The sequence below is a fragment of the Heterostelium album genome, assembly GCF_000004825.1.
Source record: "Heterostelium album PN500 unplaced genomic scaffold PPL_scaffold13, whole genome shotgun sequence".
Classification (NCBI taxonomy): Eukaryota; Evosea; class Eumycetozoa; order Acytosteliales; family Acytosteliaceae; genus Heterostelium; species Heterostelium album.
This window is the reverse complement of record NW_008805075.1, coordinates 636,576-653,677: the sequence shown is the minus strand read 5'-3', so window position 1 is coordinate 653,677 and position 17,102 is coordinate 636,576. Positions and strand designations below refer to the sequence as shown.

At 29.3% G+C, this 17,102-nt stretch overlaps 3 protein-coding genes across 3 annotated transcripts; 2 read left to right on the top strand and 1 right to left on the bottom strand.

The window, feature by feature from the left end:
* Window positions 1-136: 136 nt before the first annotated feature.
* Window positions 137-4,936, bottom strand: PPL_11380 (calcium-binding EGF-like domain-containing protein; the record flags this gene model as incomplete). Its single annotated transcript, XM_020582135.1, has 11 exons — window positions 137-142; window positions 391-1,160; window positions 1,259-2,071; window positions 2,132-2,542; window positions 2,602-2,931; window positions 2,991-3,308; window positions 3,369-3,671; window positions 3,743-4,069; window positions 4,131-4,445; window positions 4,505-4,828; window positions 4,915-4,936. The coding sequence occupies 11 exons, from the start codon at window positions 4,934-4,936 to the stop codon at window positions 137-139; spliced, it is 3,939 nt and encodes a 1,312-aa protein (XP_020427438.1).
* Window positions 4,937-5,540: 604 nt separating this feature from the next.
* Window positions 5,541-11,755, top strand: PPL_11379 (calcium-binding EGF-like domain-containing protein; the record flags this gene model as incomplete). The annotated part of the gene is made up of 13 exons (XM_020582134.1): window positions 5,541-5,579; window positions 5,647-5,852; window positions 6,149-6,216; window positions 6,280-6,600; window positions 6,663-7,361; window positions 7,423-7,710; window positions 7,778-8,095; window positions 8,157-8,495; window positions 8,560-8,970; window positions 9,030-9,827; window positions 9,897-10,735; window positions 11,247-11,307; window positions 11,400-11,755. 13 exons carry the CDS (start codon window positions 5,541-5,543, stop codon window positions 11,753-11,755), a joined length of 4,743 nt encoding a protein of 1,580 aa, XP_020427437.1.
* A 219-nt stretch (window positions 11,756-11,974) lies between these two features.
* Window positions 11,975-16,995, top strand: PPL_11378 (calcium-binding EGF-like domain-containing protein; the record flags this gene model as incomplete). Its single annotated transcript, XM_020582133.1, has 11 exons — window positions 11,975-12,122; window positions 12,193-12,486; window positions 12,544-12,840; window positions 12,907-13,221; window positions 13,284-13,616; window positions 13,680-14,084; window positions 14,151-14,966; window positions 15,035-15,804; window positions 15,845-15,886; window positions 16,271-16,350; window positions 16,554-16,995. The coding sequence occupies 11 exons, from the start codon at window positions 11,975-11,977 to the stop codon at window positions 16,993-16,995; spliced, it is 3,942 nt and encodes a 1,313-aa protein (XP_020427436.1).
* Window positions 16,996-17,102: the final 107 nt, after the last annotated feature.

Below are 17,102 nucleotides of genomic sequence, written 5' to 3'. Positions count from 1 at the left end.
TGTCAGAAGAAAAATTTTACATAGTTTTTAAAAGGTGTGTATGTAAATAGTAAAAAAAAAATAAAAAATCTACTGGTTAACTTTACTATTTTTTTTTTTTTGATATATTTATTAAACTGGTTCATATAGGATCAATCTATTTCTTATATAAGATGATCAATAAACTTATTTAAAATTTTTAAAACAAAAATTTTTGTGGAGGTGAACATATTTTTGTTGTCATATAAATTATATAATTTGTTAATTTGAAATTTAGAATGATCTTCACAATTCCTTGTCGCTTTGTTTGTTAATCTCTGACAATCTTTTTTTCATTCGATTTTCTTGTTTTTTAAATTTCTTTCTCTTTATGATCAACAAAGTTGCACCAACAACAATTGCAACAAATACAACACCACCAACGACGATACCAGCAATTGCACCATTCGATAATCCTTTCTTTGGACAAATGAAATCGGATGTGTCACTTGATCCAACATCAATGAGATTCGAGAAATCAGGATCTAAATCGACAGAGTCTGAGTATGATGGAATTGTGATTCCAACAATTGCTGATCGGAATTGTTTGTTTTGTTCTGAATCGATATCATCTTGATCAATGATAACATTCTTGATCGGTGTAACTGTGTTGTCAATAACGGCATCGGATAAGAATCTTCCATAAAGACTTTGATCTCCAACATTCAATTTGATCCATTGAATCGATCCATTCACTGATCCAAATCCAGATGATGAACAAACATCTGATTGATCACTTTCAATCGCTGCTTTCATCAATATTTGTAATGTGTTGGTTGGTTGTTTGAATCGATATGAATTCAGATTCATTGTGAATTTGATTGTTGATTGTGGAATGAATAGATTCTGATTTGCAAATGTGATATTTGTTGATTGTTTGAAATATTCGATTGTCACATTTAAAATGGTTGATCGTTGATTGATTTGTGTTGAATAGAAATATTTTGGATTGGTTGTTGGTGTTGTTTGGTCTGTGAAATTCCAATTGCTGATATTGAATTGTTCAACGATATTATTGATATCATCCAATTCTCTGATTCCAATGATTTCAATTGATGTTGTGATTAAACTTCCAGATTCTGTTATGTTTGTTCCTGTTGTTGGTTCTGGATATGCTGGTGGAATTGGAACAATGATATTCTCTGTTTAAATATTATTTAAATATTAATAAAATGAATAATAATATTGTTTTTATAGTAAACTTGATACATGTATATATGGTATAAATATAAATACATACTTGAAGAACAAGATGGACCATACCAAGGTTGATAACATTGACAAATTGAATTGATACATTGTCCATTGTTGTTACATGATGGTGTTCCTGGACATTTTGATGGTGTTGGTGTTGGAGGGTTTGGAGAAGTGGTTGGTAATGGATCTAATCTAATAACAGGAATTGTCAATTCATTCGATTTGATTCCATTCTTGATAACTCTGATTTTAATAAAGTTACTTTGAATCGATTTAACATTATCAAATGAAAGGAGAATACCAGAAAAGAAATTGATAGCAATATTTTGATATCCATTTCCATCCTGATAATCGATTTGAGAGTTCAAGTTGTTTAGATTTACGCCAAATGATCTTCCATTGATTGTTAATGATCCACCTCTATTTGTAATTCCTGATGATGATTCCAATATTGGTTGATTTGTTGTGAATGATCTGTTTATATAATAACTGAAACCGGAATCTCTTAAATTGATTGAAGTGTATGATCGATAGTTATTGAAATTATCGACGAATCCATAAATATTAACAATGATCTTGGTCAGTCCAAAGCCAAATGGAAGTTGTTGTTTGATCATATAGGAATATTCTCCATTGGCATTCGCAGTTTGACTGAGTAAAGTTGATGTGATTTCAATGAAATTTCCATTTTCAGAGAGAAGATGTGCAACTGGGTTGTGTCTCAAGGAAACATTTGATCCACCCAGTTCATCTCCTGTTGTGAAATTAATATAAACCAACCTATCTAATCCTCCGACATCAACAACCGGTGTCATTGATAATGATTTCAATGTTGGTGCTGTTTGATCTTGAATTGCTACTTAAAATAATATTTCTATTAGTAAGATTTAACAATTAAATTGGATTTTATACGTACATGTTAAACAATTTATCTTAATCGTTGCACTTGAACCAATTGTTCCATATATTGGTGAAAGTGAATCAAATGTATTGATAAATAGGTATGCATTTTGCTTATTAGTGTCGTACAAAGTTGCGTTGGTCAATTTAAAAGTTTGAGATCTGCATCGACCAGAAACATTGAATTTAATTGTATAGTTTCCATTCTTTTGATCACCTCCAGTTCTGTTTGTATCGTTGATCGTGAGAATTCTTGGTAGAGGATCCAAATCTGATATAATTTGGATTGTTCCATTTACAAATCCAGAAGAATCGGTTATTTGAAGTGTCCAACCAATCTCAGCATTATCATTTTCTGTATTCAAATTAAAAGAGTTACCTGGTAAAGGATCTGCTGAAATTATCATTGGAGGAACATAATCACAACCTACAAATTGAAAAACAAATAAATGAAAGATCAATCATTTTGAAAATATAATAACTTACTTGATTTCTTGATTCTGAGAGCAGCTTGGCTGCCAAAATATGAATTCATTATATTAGTTTGAAGCGAATATCCTACCCAAATGAGGTAATATTCGACAGCTCCTGCCGGCATATTGGATGAAACTGTGAAGTTGATTACATAGAGATCCAAATTTGCATCATATGCACCAATATTTTGGATTTGGAATATTTTAAAGACAAAACTAGGTGTAACATCTTTCTCTGGATTTGTAACATTAAAATGTAGAGTAACATTGACATCTCCATTCGATAAATCGAGATCATTTGTTAAAAATCTAAAATAAGTAATATTTGAAGGAGAAATTGGAACTAAATAGGAATATTAATTGTTAATATTATGAATAAAATAATCATTTTTGATGACTTACTTTGGAAAGCTGGATATTTTGGAAGCAGAGTTTGTGGTTTCATTGGATTGTAGGATACTGTACTTTCAAATTTAGAAAGATGATTGCATGAGTCTTGAATTGAAAGCTCCAAGGTTTCATACGATGTCACCGTAACTACAGCTTCATAGACACCACTGAAAAGATCACCCTCAATTAGATCTGAAGGTGTAAGAATTGTTATATAACTTAAAAGAATATATGTAATGGGACAGCTTGTTGAAGTAACATTAATATGAACTAGCATTGAATATGAAGTTAGTTGTTTCCAACTAAGATCATTCAAAATAACATTGTAAACTAGATTTAAATAAATTAATATCTGAAGAGATAAGAAATGAATCATTTGGAAATATTTACAAGGTGGACTAATGATAGGAATGATTGGAACTTGTGCATCATCTCCAGGGGTCATGGTGAATAATGCATTAGAAGGGGTATTATACTTAAAAAAAGGTACAACATAATTAAAGTTGAATGAACCAGGTACAGTGAAATTATTCGATGATGGATAAGGAGAATTAAACATGAACATATTATAATTCGAATAATATGTGAGAGAATTTTTATACAAAAATGGAACATATACTGAAATATCAATTAAGATCGTATCTGTTTGTGAATCAAATGATGATGTTCCTTTTAATACTCTTGATTTAAAGACTTTTTAAAAAAATAAAAGAAAATTAATAAATTAAAATTGATATATAGTATCTAATATATATTTGTCTTACAATCTGGGTTAACATAGAATTCCGAAAAGTATCTATTTGGTTCTGTTGTAGATTGAGAATCTAATATGTAGGTTGTGAACGCATCTCCGGTATAGTTTGTAAAAAGACTATAAAATAGGTATGTGGAATGAGTTTCATTCGATCCAACTAAAATATATGGTTGCTGAGTAGTGGCTGGTGGGGGTGTAACAGCTGTAAAATAAGAATTTGGATTCTTTACAACCATTAAATTATATAAATTATATGAATTCAATTGATAATCTTGATGTACTATCGATTGATTGAACGGATAAAATATTTTTTCTTCAATCACAGAGGTTCTTGTAACTATATTTTAAAAAGTTAATATTTGTTCAGTTTAGTTTATCTTGCTTTGAATTAGACCTACCATTATATGGGAATACATTTGTAATATTGATAGTAGTGGAAAATGTAATATATGTAAGTTCAACTAGTAAAAACGATGGCATTGGTGTTGTAAATCCAGGATTCATTTCCATCACAATAAATCCAGAATTCGCCATCGAATTGATTGTTCGGTAATAACAATTGGTGATAGAAAGTGAATTAGTAACCATACAAGAGATATACTGGTCACCGGTAACATCATTTCCAAAATCTACTTCTAGATTGACCGTCATAGTATTCGAGATCATTGTTGGTTCTCCAATAAATGTTACATTTAATTTATTAATGGTTTGATCTAAACGTATGATTTCTGTTAGTATTGCGCTCAGTCATCAATAGGTATAGTATATTTACCTAAACATTTAAATCCATTGATCATAAATGGATATATTTGAGCACTAGTGGTATCGGTGATGTTCAACTGTAAATTAAATTCGGAATCTCTAGTTACAGAGTTGACTACCGATTGGAATATGAATAAACTTGTTGAGCCTGCACCTCTTGAGTTTACTGTGTTTGAAAGGGAGTAGTTTGAAGAGAAATTCTCTGATTTCAAGTCGATCTGATTGGTCTGTACAACCACTGAAAAGGTAACCATACAATTTCCACCATTAATAATTGCAGGTGGTTGTTGTATGTCATATCTTACAAGATTGATATCAGCTCCTTTAGATATATCTAGAATTAATAGTTAATTTTTTTGTTTTAATTGATTTAAAAGAATAAATTTGATATCTTACATATATTTAGTATTATAAAAATACAAATAACTATTATTTGTTTCATATTGGAAAAAAGCTATAAAAAGATAAGATTGGATTACATTTTACGAAATCAATCTAAAGAATCAAAAAAATCTAAGATTTTTTTTGTAAACCCATCAAGATATGCTTTTAAAACCATGGTGTTGATTGATTTGTAACAGGTCAAAATTTGATCGTTGTTTTTCGTCAAACTATTAATGTTCAAGTTTAATTTTTAAAAATTGTTTTTTATCGATAGTGTGAGGGATGTTTCCTTATTATATTTATGAATTATTTCTTCAATTACACTTCAAACAAATTAGCTCGGTTTATTAATCATTAAATAATATGAACAAAATTTGAATATTAATATGAAATATTATAAGATTTGAAGCGATATTAATTCTCAATAGTTAAGTAAAAATAGTCATATTTTTATAGATCATCTACATTCTTATTTTTTGTTAGACAAGTATTTGTCAAAATATCATTAGTCAGTATGTTCTGTTCGAGAACGAATATACGTTTGTAGAACAATGATAGTTTTAAACTATTAAAATGTAAAACTGTTTAAATTTGTTTGATTATTTGTTTGTTCTATTTAAATTATTATATCGTTTTATAAACCAAATAAAAACTATTAAACAATGGTAGACCCTTTTGAACTTAAACCAGGCACTCATAAAGTAAACTATACTTTTTTTTTGTTTAATACATTCAATTAACTTTATAAAATATGTTTTATTAAAACAGACAGTACCTACTTGGATAGAAGCTACAAACTTTACTATCCAAAATTTGGGTGATGAACAAGGTAAACTTTTAATGAAACCTCTTTTCGTTTCAGCAGAAGCACATTACATTGGACCTCGACAAACTTTGAATTTAAAGAAACAATACTATGGTTCACCTGTTATTCTAACGAATGATGGTAACACAACTTTGAAAATCTCTACCGCGTAAAAAAGAACGTAAACTTTTGACCTTAATGAAAAAAATTTTTTAACAATTTTTTTTTTTTAAAACAAAAAGCACAATTCTGTTTTTCAAGAGAATAAATCACTTTTTTTCTGAAATTGAATTGAGTCTATTTTCAGACGTAAATTATAACACCCAGTAATGAATTCATGTCACAAGAGACACTTTTTTTTGTCTACAAAATATCTAGATATTATTGATTTTTATTTTTTTTTTACAAATTTTTAACTCGAGTTTTGATCTTATCTTTAAAAAATCAATTTTTATTTTCTTTAAGAGAAGAGATAAAAATGAAATTATTATCTTCAAAGAATATTAATTTTTTATTTATTTTATTTTTAAGTGGTAAGAGAATAAAATTTGTTTTTTTTTTTTTTTAGTAAATTAAATCTAACTTTAATTTAAAAGTCACTATTATAGATGGACAAACTATCAAGAGATACAGGGTTCAAAATCCAAATATAGTTTACAATTCAATTTGTGGTACGGTCCTCAGTTTAACCTTGGAATCAACCTCAACTATAAATGATACGAATTTTCAATTTTCACAAGGGAACTTCAATCTTTTGAACTCTCCATACAGGGCAGGGAACTTTCAAATGTTCATTCTTGGGTTATCTTTTAATACCGTACCAACTCAAAACACTTATAGCACAAATCTTACTCTCTCAAGTACAGAACCAGGTTTCATAAATGAAACAATTTATATTGGTGAAGTATATTGTCATTGTATGTATTACCTTTGAAAGTTTTCTATTTGTTTTATTTCTAACTTGTTTGAAAAAAAAAAGTCTATCAATCATCAGAAATTTCGATAAAGCAACAGGGAGTACCTATATATGATGAAACTATTCCTGGAATTACCAAAATTATTCAATTAAATCTAAATTCGTCAGTTTATACCTCCATTAACCCAACCGCATATTCTATGACATGTACCGTGGATTCTCCTGTTGTCGACTGCAATCTAGCCAGACTTAATACCAAAGATCTCAGTACATTTTCATTGATATTAAGTAGTCGTACGCAAGCTCCCGCATTACAAGATATATTTACTGTATCTTATAAAATAACTCAAGGATCCCAGGGAAGAACTATTACTATTCCAAATTTATTCCCACATGGTAAGTTATTTTTATTCATATTATTGTTTTATCATTTATTGATATCATTGAATAATCCTGCAGCACCAAGAACCACAAAAGTTGATAAACTTGAAATATATCCAACATCTGGCACTGTTTATAACCAAGATCAAAGCCTTAGACAAGTCTCCACAAACATGTTTTTGACTCTCACAAATTCAAATTCAAGAGTATATATTCCATTCTCCTCTGCATATCCTTCATTTAAGAATGAAAGTACAACTATTTACTATGGAGCATTCGCAATGCCAAACAATATAAGTCCTGGTAATATGCCAATCTATATTACCGATACCAGTGCAACTCTTATTAATGATACATATAGTTTAACTTTCAATAAATATGGTAAGTGTTATATAAAATTTTTAAACGATAATTGTTTATTGACCATTTTTAATCTTTAAAGGTTTCACAACTATTTTGAATTCAAGCACAGTGTCTTTGGATCAAGAAACTGAATCCAGCTATATAGTCTTTACATATAACTCCTCGATCTTAAATAATTTTGATCAAACCTTGACTTATGGATCTTTGTATTATTCTTTAAAAGAATGGTATCCATACTCAAGTCAAAACGGAAGATATTTATATAATATTGAAGTTCCTTTTTATCCTTCAACTTATAGTTTGAAAATTAATTCTATATTTAATTCTGCTACTAATTCTTTTATGGTTCCGCCTGCTCAAGTAAATGGTATGTATTAAAAAGTTTACAAAAATTTTGTTTGATCCGAACATTATATTTATTATTTAATTTTTAGATGATACATATCAAATAGAGTCAGTTGAATTCATACCTGTATCTGCATTTACCGTTCTACTCAGAATTAGAGTAAGTGCCAACAATCCAATTGTAAAGATTGTTTTTGGTGAAAATTCATTGTCAGCCAATAATCTAATAGATGGAAATAGTCTCAATGGCACTTATGAATTGGAATTCTTCCCAAGATCAATTCAAGATTACTTTATTGCGGTCTACACCAAAAACAACTTGAATGCAGGTTTCATATTCTACACTGACACTCCATACAATATGAATGGTGATATTTTACCAAAGATATCATTGTATGATAATTTGGGTATGTATTCAAAAAAGTTTTTTCAAACAAAAAAATATTAACTGTTATTTTTGTTGAATAGTTTCAAATATTATGATGAATATTACATATTTAGAATTCATTCCAAATAATCTTGATTTATCTAAAGGTGGAATCGATATTAAATTGTATTTCAATCTCACTTTAGTGTTGGAGAATTTCAAACCTCAGTTTAATCTCCCTTTTTACGATAGAAATTTTATTGGATATTACAACCATACTTTGATGTTGTATCAAATTGATATTTCAATACCGGAATCTGTAACGATGGGAGAACTATATTATTACTTAAAGTTTGGATTTGTTGAAGACAACATGATACCACACTACAATCTTCGTTCTTTCATTGGTCAGAACGCAACTTTGAATATATCTGTATCAAGTAATTATTCTATTTTTTGTAAAAACGAATTTTTGACTTACTAAATCTTATTTAATTTATTTAGATGGTGGAGACTATTTATCACCAATCATTAACTCAATCACTGCTTTTCCAAGTACCAACATCACTCTTGAACCAGATAGTATATCAATAATTGGTTGGGATTTCAGAATCACTGATTTTATGAATGGTTTCGTAAGTGGACAAATTGATGTGATTTCAGACTTGGATTTATTGCCATTGGTTATCAATTTTAATTCATCCGATATGATACCAGGTTCTGGTGATCCTTTGAACGCAGTATATAGAATCCGATTCCAGGTACGAGGTGACACTGTATCTCAAACCTATACTTTTACAAATATTATTCTAAAAGACACACTGGGTGTTAAAACCCCAATCAATTCTCCACTGATGACAATATATGGAACACCAAGTGAACAACAAATGAAGATCACTGTTATTCGTAATAATAGTATGTATCTTGGTTCTTACTTCAAATTTCAATTATTCATAACTACTTCTATATTTTAGATATTGTTGACGATCGTCCACCAATTTTACAAAACATTACATTCACTCCAATCATTGATGTAACTACAATGGATAGAACAATTGAATTTAATATTATTATCATTGAAGATGTCAATGAATCTGGAGTATCAACGATCCACACACCAGTCATCCATCTATCATCAGAGAATGCCAATTCATTAAAGATTAACACTCAATACATTGGAGGTCAAGGTGGATACTATTATTTCAATGCGACATATCAACTTCCATTTGGATTCGGTTTTTCAAATCTTTTTGTTTCTGTTTACGGAATTGTCGATAAATATCTAAACTACATAGGTTATACTGCAATGGATCTCAAGAATAGAAATTTACCATATTATATCAAGAGAGTATCTACTTTGACTACACCTATTATTGAAAGCTCAACAGATATTACAAACAGAGGTGGATCATTGACAATCTATGGAAGATCATTTGGATTAACAAACAACAGTCTGACTTCACAAATCGATTATCAAGATGGAAAAGGATATCAAAATATTAATGTTGATTTCCACTCTGGTATAATCTTGCAATACAACAGGATAAAACCTATCAATTCTAATTTCATAAAGTTCAAAGTGATCAACAATCAAATATCATCGAATGAAATCATCATACCAGTGATTCAGCTATACACTCCTCCACCAACTTCAACACCAACAACAACACCATCAAAATGTCCAGGAACACCATCATGTAACAACAATGGACAATGTATCAATTCAATTTGTCAATGTTATCAACCTTGGTATGGTCCATCTTGTTCTTCAAGTATGTATTTATTTCTAAACGATTTTTTATTATTCATTTTATTAATTTATTTAAATAATATTTAAACAGAGAATATAATTGTTCCTATTCCACCAGCATATCCAGAACCAACAACAGGAACAAACATAACAGAATCTGGAAGTTTAATCACAACATCGATTGAAATCATTGGAATCAGAGAATTGGATGATATCAATAATATCGTTGAACAATTCAATATCAGCAATTGGAATTTCACAGACCAAACAACACCAACAACCAATCCAAAATATTTCTATTCAACACAAATCAATCAACGATCAACCATCTTAAATGTGACAATCGAATATTTTAAACAATCAACAAATATCACATTTGCAAATCAGAATCTATTCATTCCACAATCAACAATCAAATTCACAATGAATCTGAATTCATATCGATTCAAACAACCGACCAACACATTACAAATATTGATGAAAGCAGCAATTGAAAGTGATCAATCAGATGTTTGTTCATCATCTGGATTTGGATCAGTGAATGGATCGATTCAATGGATCAAATTGAATGTTGGAGATCAAAGTCTTTATGGAAGATTCTTATCCGATGCCGTTATTGACAACACAGTTACACCGATCAAGAATGTTATCATTGATCAAGATGATATCGATTCAGAACAAAACAAACAATTCCGATCAGCAATTGTTGGAATCACAATTCCATCATACTCAGATTCTGTCGATTTAGATCCTGATTTCTCGAATCTCATTGATGTTGGTTCAAGTGACACATCCGATTTCATTTGTCCAAAGAAAGGATTATCGAATGGTGCGATTGCTGGTATCGTTGTTGGTGTTGTTGTATTTGTTGCCATTGTTGTTGGTACAACTATGTTTATCATAAAGAGAAAGAAATATAGACAACAAGAAGTTAAAATGAAAAAACGATTGTCTGAATTAAACAACAAAAACGACAAGGATTTGTGAAGATAATAAATGATATATAATTTTTTATAAATTTTTGTTGTTTAATCGCATGGGTATGTCTTATGCATTTTCATTTCTTCATTTTATTGTTTGTGTATTTTTAATTCAAAAATATCTTTCATAATTAATTAGATAAATTAAAATGATAATATGTTAAAACATGAAAATCATGGATGAGATTTTCTTTTTTGTCAGGTAGAAGATATTTTTTATAAAATTATCAAAATTTAATTTTTTTTTCGTTTTCTTTTTCTTTTTATTTTTTGGATCTCTACACCTGGTATTGAAGAATCAAAGATCTCTCAATCATCTATCATCTTCCGCAAATACCGCGAAGAGATACTTTGTTTTTTTTTATTTTTTCTTTTATTTTTTATTTTGTTTAAACAAAAAACATAAAATATCTCCTACTAATGGGCGAATCCGTTTTATTTCAATTATTTTTTTTTAATAGATAATAAATATGGAGATTTCCTCTAAATATCTCTTTTTAATTATTACTTTTTTTAATCATTGTAAGTTGTCGAAATTCTAAAACACTAAACTGAAAATCATAAGATTAATTTCAAAAAAAAAAATTTAAAATTGTTATCTGATTTTTTATTAGTATTTTACATCGATGGAATCTCATTTAATTTCTCATTGGGTAGTAATCCGACTTTGATGACAACGTTTGGTTCATGTGTTTATGAAGTTACTTTAATTTCGGAATTAAATATACCACTTAAAAAGAGTGATTTCGTAATTATTGATAATGGTTTTTCTATGACTATGAACAATGACATCATCAAAGATGGTGACAAACAACTTCTTTCATTTTCAGGATCATTTCCAAGGAAACCAAATATCGATCGATACAATATATCGATGAATGTGACTAGACCATCCGACCCATTGTTTCCATCAGGTTACATTTTAACACTTGGCGAATTCATTTGTAATGGTAAGAGTAGAGATATATGATTAACGTTTGAACTTAAATCTAACATTCAAAGAAATTCTATAATTCTCTTATTGTTTAAAGCTATATCTCAAGAGGAGTTTAAAATCATTTACTCTGGACAGCCTACTCTCACTCGCATAAATAATATATATCAGCTTATAAGGTTTAATTACTCAACAAACATATATATATTTACCTTTTGCCAACCAGTAAATAATCCCTCTGTCTACTGTAATATAATGAAACAAAATCAAAACCCAAACGAATATGCTATCTCATTGTTTTTGAAAGGTGATTATTTGACAAACTATCAGAATTTTCAATTAAACATAACATACTCTAATCTTTATGTATTACACAATATTTCTAATATATTCTCTTTAAACGGTAAGAATCAATAGTATTAACAATATATAGCAATCATTTTATCGTTAATAACATGTCTATTTTAATAAAGGTTCTTTGACAGAGATAGTTAGCACATCCATATCTCCACCGTCAAATGGAACCGTAAAACAAGATAATCAATTTAAAATAATCAATATTAAAAGTTTAATATTAGCTAAAGCCCCTTCATCTATGTTATTCTGGGTGAACCCCTACACTCAAATGAACATGTTAGCAAATAATGGAACTCATGCTTTGTATAGTTGGCAAGGTGAATATAAGAATTTTACAAATACTCCAAATACTATTTGTTCTGATAGTTGTACTATCTATCAAACCTATAACTCTACATTAGTTCCATTTCGTAAGTTAATCTTTAATTATTATTAAACTATTTAATTTATTAACATTAAATATATAGCTTTATCTATGCAATTTACTGCATTGCTTCATGACGCAGATAATGTCTCATTTATGACAATACAATCAAACTCAAACGCAATTATCCCTCTTCCAATCACAACACAATTTAATTATGGATATAGTTGTATGATGAATACTTTCTATCCTTCAAGGAACAACTTCACATCAGTAGGCTATACTTATTCATTCGCCGTTCCTGTTCCCAAGACTGTCAGAGCTAAAATTTTGCAAATTACCTTCGATCCTGTAAGCACAGCCTCACTCTCAGCACCGATTCCCGCTAACTCTCTTAAAGGTAAGAATGATGAATAATGATAATATATTATAATCAAAACTAACTAGCTGCTGTATTTCTACACAGATGCAAATGTCAAAGTAAATAATATTAGCATTATTTCATCTTCGGACAATTCAGCCATTCTCAGGATTAATATTGAATCTGTTTATCAGATTCTCTCTATTAGTAGTACAGCTTTTATTCTCGATAACTCGAATCTAATCTATGGAGATTCATTCAGTGGAATTTATGAAAAAGAATTTACTCTGTCCAATGTTATGGCCAGAACCATTGATATGTCCGTTAAAACAACCAATCTAGATGAATACCATTTCTATTCCTTGTCCTATTACAACTTCAACCAAGACATAGTTCCATTATTACCTCCAGTTTTAAATGGTACAATATTACAAATTATTTTTCCTTTGTTCTATACTAACTATTAAATCCTCTTTCAACAGTTCTCTCGCCTTCAAATATTACATATTTCCACTTCACATCAACAAATCTCGATGTTACAGATCCAAATTTCCAATTGCAATTGTATTTGAGTTTCAATACAAAGCTCCGATCCTCTATGCCACCTGCTTTCGTTGGAGTATATGACTCTGTTTTAGCATATTCAACTTTGAATGAAAGTTCAAGTCAATATGTTTTCAATATAACCTACTCCGATCAGTCAAACCATGGATACTCTGACTATTCTATTCTTTTTGGAAACAATATGGTGATTGAAAGTAGTTCTTTAATCGATTATTTTGGTCCAGAAGCTTCATTATTTATATATAAAACAAGTAAATATTATCAAATTTTTGTAATCTAAGTCAAATACAAGTACTAATCAATTTAAAAAATAGAAAGGAAAGTCAGTACAGCAAATCTAATTATATCAAACGCTAGTCCTATTCCCTCTGGAAACAATACAATGAATGAAATTGAAACTATAACAATTGGATGGATTATCCAATTAGAAGAATCATATAAAGGAGTTACAAATGGAACAGTATTTGTTGTTTCGAATTTAGATTTGAATCCAATACCGATACCATTCAATTCTTCAAATTTGATTGGTGGAGATAGATGGAAAGGTGTTTACAATGTCAACTTTACAATCAGCGGAATGTGTGCAACTCAAACTTATAAAATATCAAACGTTGTAATTGATATTATAGCCAACTCTTTATATTCATATGATCCTCTTTCAATACTCTATGGAACACCAAAAGAAGCAAATTTATCAAATACTGTATTTTGTATAACAAGTAACTATTAATTGACATTTAAATTTTATTTTATTATTGTTTTGAATTAATTGTTTATTTTTATAGCAACAATTGATCAGAATCCACCTACCTTATCAAGTCTTTCCTTCACACCTACAATCGATGTTGGAACATTAGATAGGTTCATTGAATTCAATTTCACAGTTTATGAATCACTTTCTGGTTCTGGAATATCGAGATTGGTTCAACCGATTATCATTTTAAATTCTGAAGATTTTAACTCTCTTCAAATCCCAACAACATTCATCTCCAACAATGGAAGTGGTTATTATTTTTACAATTCAAAATATCAACTTCCATTTGGATTTGGTTTGAATAATATTTATGTTAATATCTATGGAATTGTCGATAATTTCAAAAATTATATTGGATATACATTTGTTGATTTAAAATCGAACAACTTCCAATATTTCATCAAAAGAGAATATACATCGATAACTCCAATCATTGAATACTCATCTGGATTGTCATACTTGGGTGGATCATTGACAATCAACGGAAGATCATTTGGAATGAACAATAACTCTGTGATAGGTCAGATAGATTACCAAGATGGAAAAGGATATCAGAATCTCACTGTTGATTTCCATTCTTCTGTATCATTGCAATTTAATAATCAAATTAAAAAAACCAACCAAGTTTTTGTCAGAGTAAAAGTGATCAACAACCAAATATCATCAAATGAATACGAGATTTATATCGTCCAAGCTCCACCACAACCAACAACAACACCTTCACCAACAACAACACCAATAACACCTTCGGAATGTCCAGGAATACCATCATGTAACAACAATGGACAATGTATCAATTCAATTTGTCAATGTTATCAACCTTGGTATGGTCCATCTTGTTCTTCAAGTATGTATTTATTTTTATAATCGATATATTATTCATTTTATTAATATATTTAAATAATATTTAAACAGAGAATATAATTGTTCCAATTCCACCAGCATATCCAGAACCAACAACAGGAACAAACATAACAGAATCTGGAAGTTTAATCACAACATCAATTGAAATCATTGGAATCAGAGAATTGGATGATATCAATAATATCGTTGAACAATTCAACATCAGCAATTGGAATTTCACAGATCAAACAACACCAACAACCAATCCAAAATATTTCTATTCAACACAAATCAATCAAAGATCAACCATCTTAAATGTGACAATCGAATATTTCAAACAATCAACAAATATCACATTTGCAAATCAGAATCTATTCATTCCACAATCAACAATCAAATTCACAATGAATCTGAATTCATATCGATTCAAACAACCAACCAACACATTACAAATATTGATGAAAGCAGCAATTGAAAGTGATCAATCAGATGTTTGTTCATCATCTGGATTTGGATCAGTGAATGGATCGATTCAATGGATCAAATTGAATGTTGGAGATCAAAGTCTTTATGGAAGATTCTTATCCGATGCCGTTATTGACAACACAGTTACACCAATCAAGAATGTTATCATTGATCAAGATGATATCGATTCAGAACAAAACAAACAATTCCGATCAGCAATTGTTGGAATCACAATTCCATCATACTCAGATTCTGTCGATTTAGATCCTGATTTCTCGAATCTCATTGATGTTGGATCAAGTGACACATCCGATTTCATTTGTCCAAAGAAAGGATTATCGAATGGTGCAATTGCTGGTATTGTAGTTGGTGGTGTTGTATTTGTTGCCATTGTTGTTGCTGTAACAATATTAATAGTCAAAAAGAGACAATTTACAAATCAAAACAAGAGAATGGAGAGTAAATTAAGATCTAGACAATAAAATAATATTTTTGTTACAATTTTACATTGTTTTTAAGTTGAACTTCATAAAAATACTTGTTACTGTCAATAGACTCTTTGAGGTGTTGAATGTATGATATGAACTAGTTTTCGTTATTGTTTGTAAAAATTTGATAAATTTGATTTTAAATATTTGATCAAATCATTAATTAATAGTTAAAACAAAGTAAAAACTTATAAAAAAAAAATAATCTTAAAAAATTTAAAAAAAAACAAAAAAAACAAAAAAATTCAAAAAAATTCAATGCACCGAATGATCACTTTTTATGGGAATTAAACACATAATAGCAGTTCTGATCTATTATCATTCACAGCCTACTTTTAATTATATATTTATATAGAAAATGAATAGTCTATTAAGAAGTGTGAATAGATCATTCACAAAGCTATCACTAGCTAACGAGTCACCACTTTTATATAGGTATGATCATATGTGTAATGTGAACACACGATAGTTTAGAATGAACCTTATTAGATTGATGATCATTATAATAATAATAATCAACAACAACAACAAGAAATAACTATTTATTTCTTAAACAATATTATTATAATTCAAGCTAGTTAGTTTAGCAAAGTATAAAAACTAATGATTATCGCTGTTGTTAAAAATAACCTATATAGAAACTATTCGATTGTTATTGATTCAGTTGAGATTCCATCAGAGTTGGACGCTAAATATATTAGACCACACAGAGATCAACCAACACACGCAAGAAAGAGAAGAGTTAGAGTTGAGAAACAAGCTAGAGAACACACTAAACGTAGATTATATCAGAAGCCAATTAGCGATTGGAGACTTGCACCACAACATCACTTGCCTCGTTTCGATGCATCGAAAGTAACACCAAAAGTAAACTATCAAGAGCGTGCCGATCAGATGATCGACGAACCATTCGGTTGGAAGAAACGTAAGGAAGAGAAGCAACAACAACGTAAACAAGAAGAAGAGGAAATACTCTCACAACTCAGAATCAAACGTAAAGAAAGAGAAGAAGAACTACAAAGATTGAAAGATGCCAAGAGTGATGCTCTTGAAGCTAGAAAACAACAGCAACAAGCTTAAACTTACTACTACTATTAACGACAGAATTTCTCGAAACATTTATAAATAAAACACATACATATATAATTATATATTTTAAATGTAATGTTTTTGTTTCTTTTAAAAGA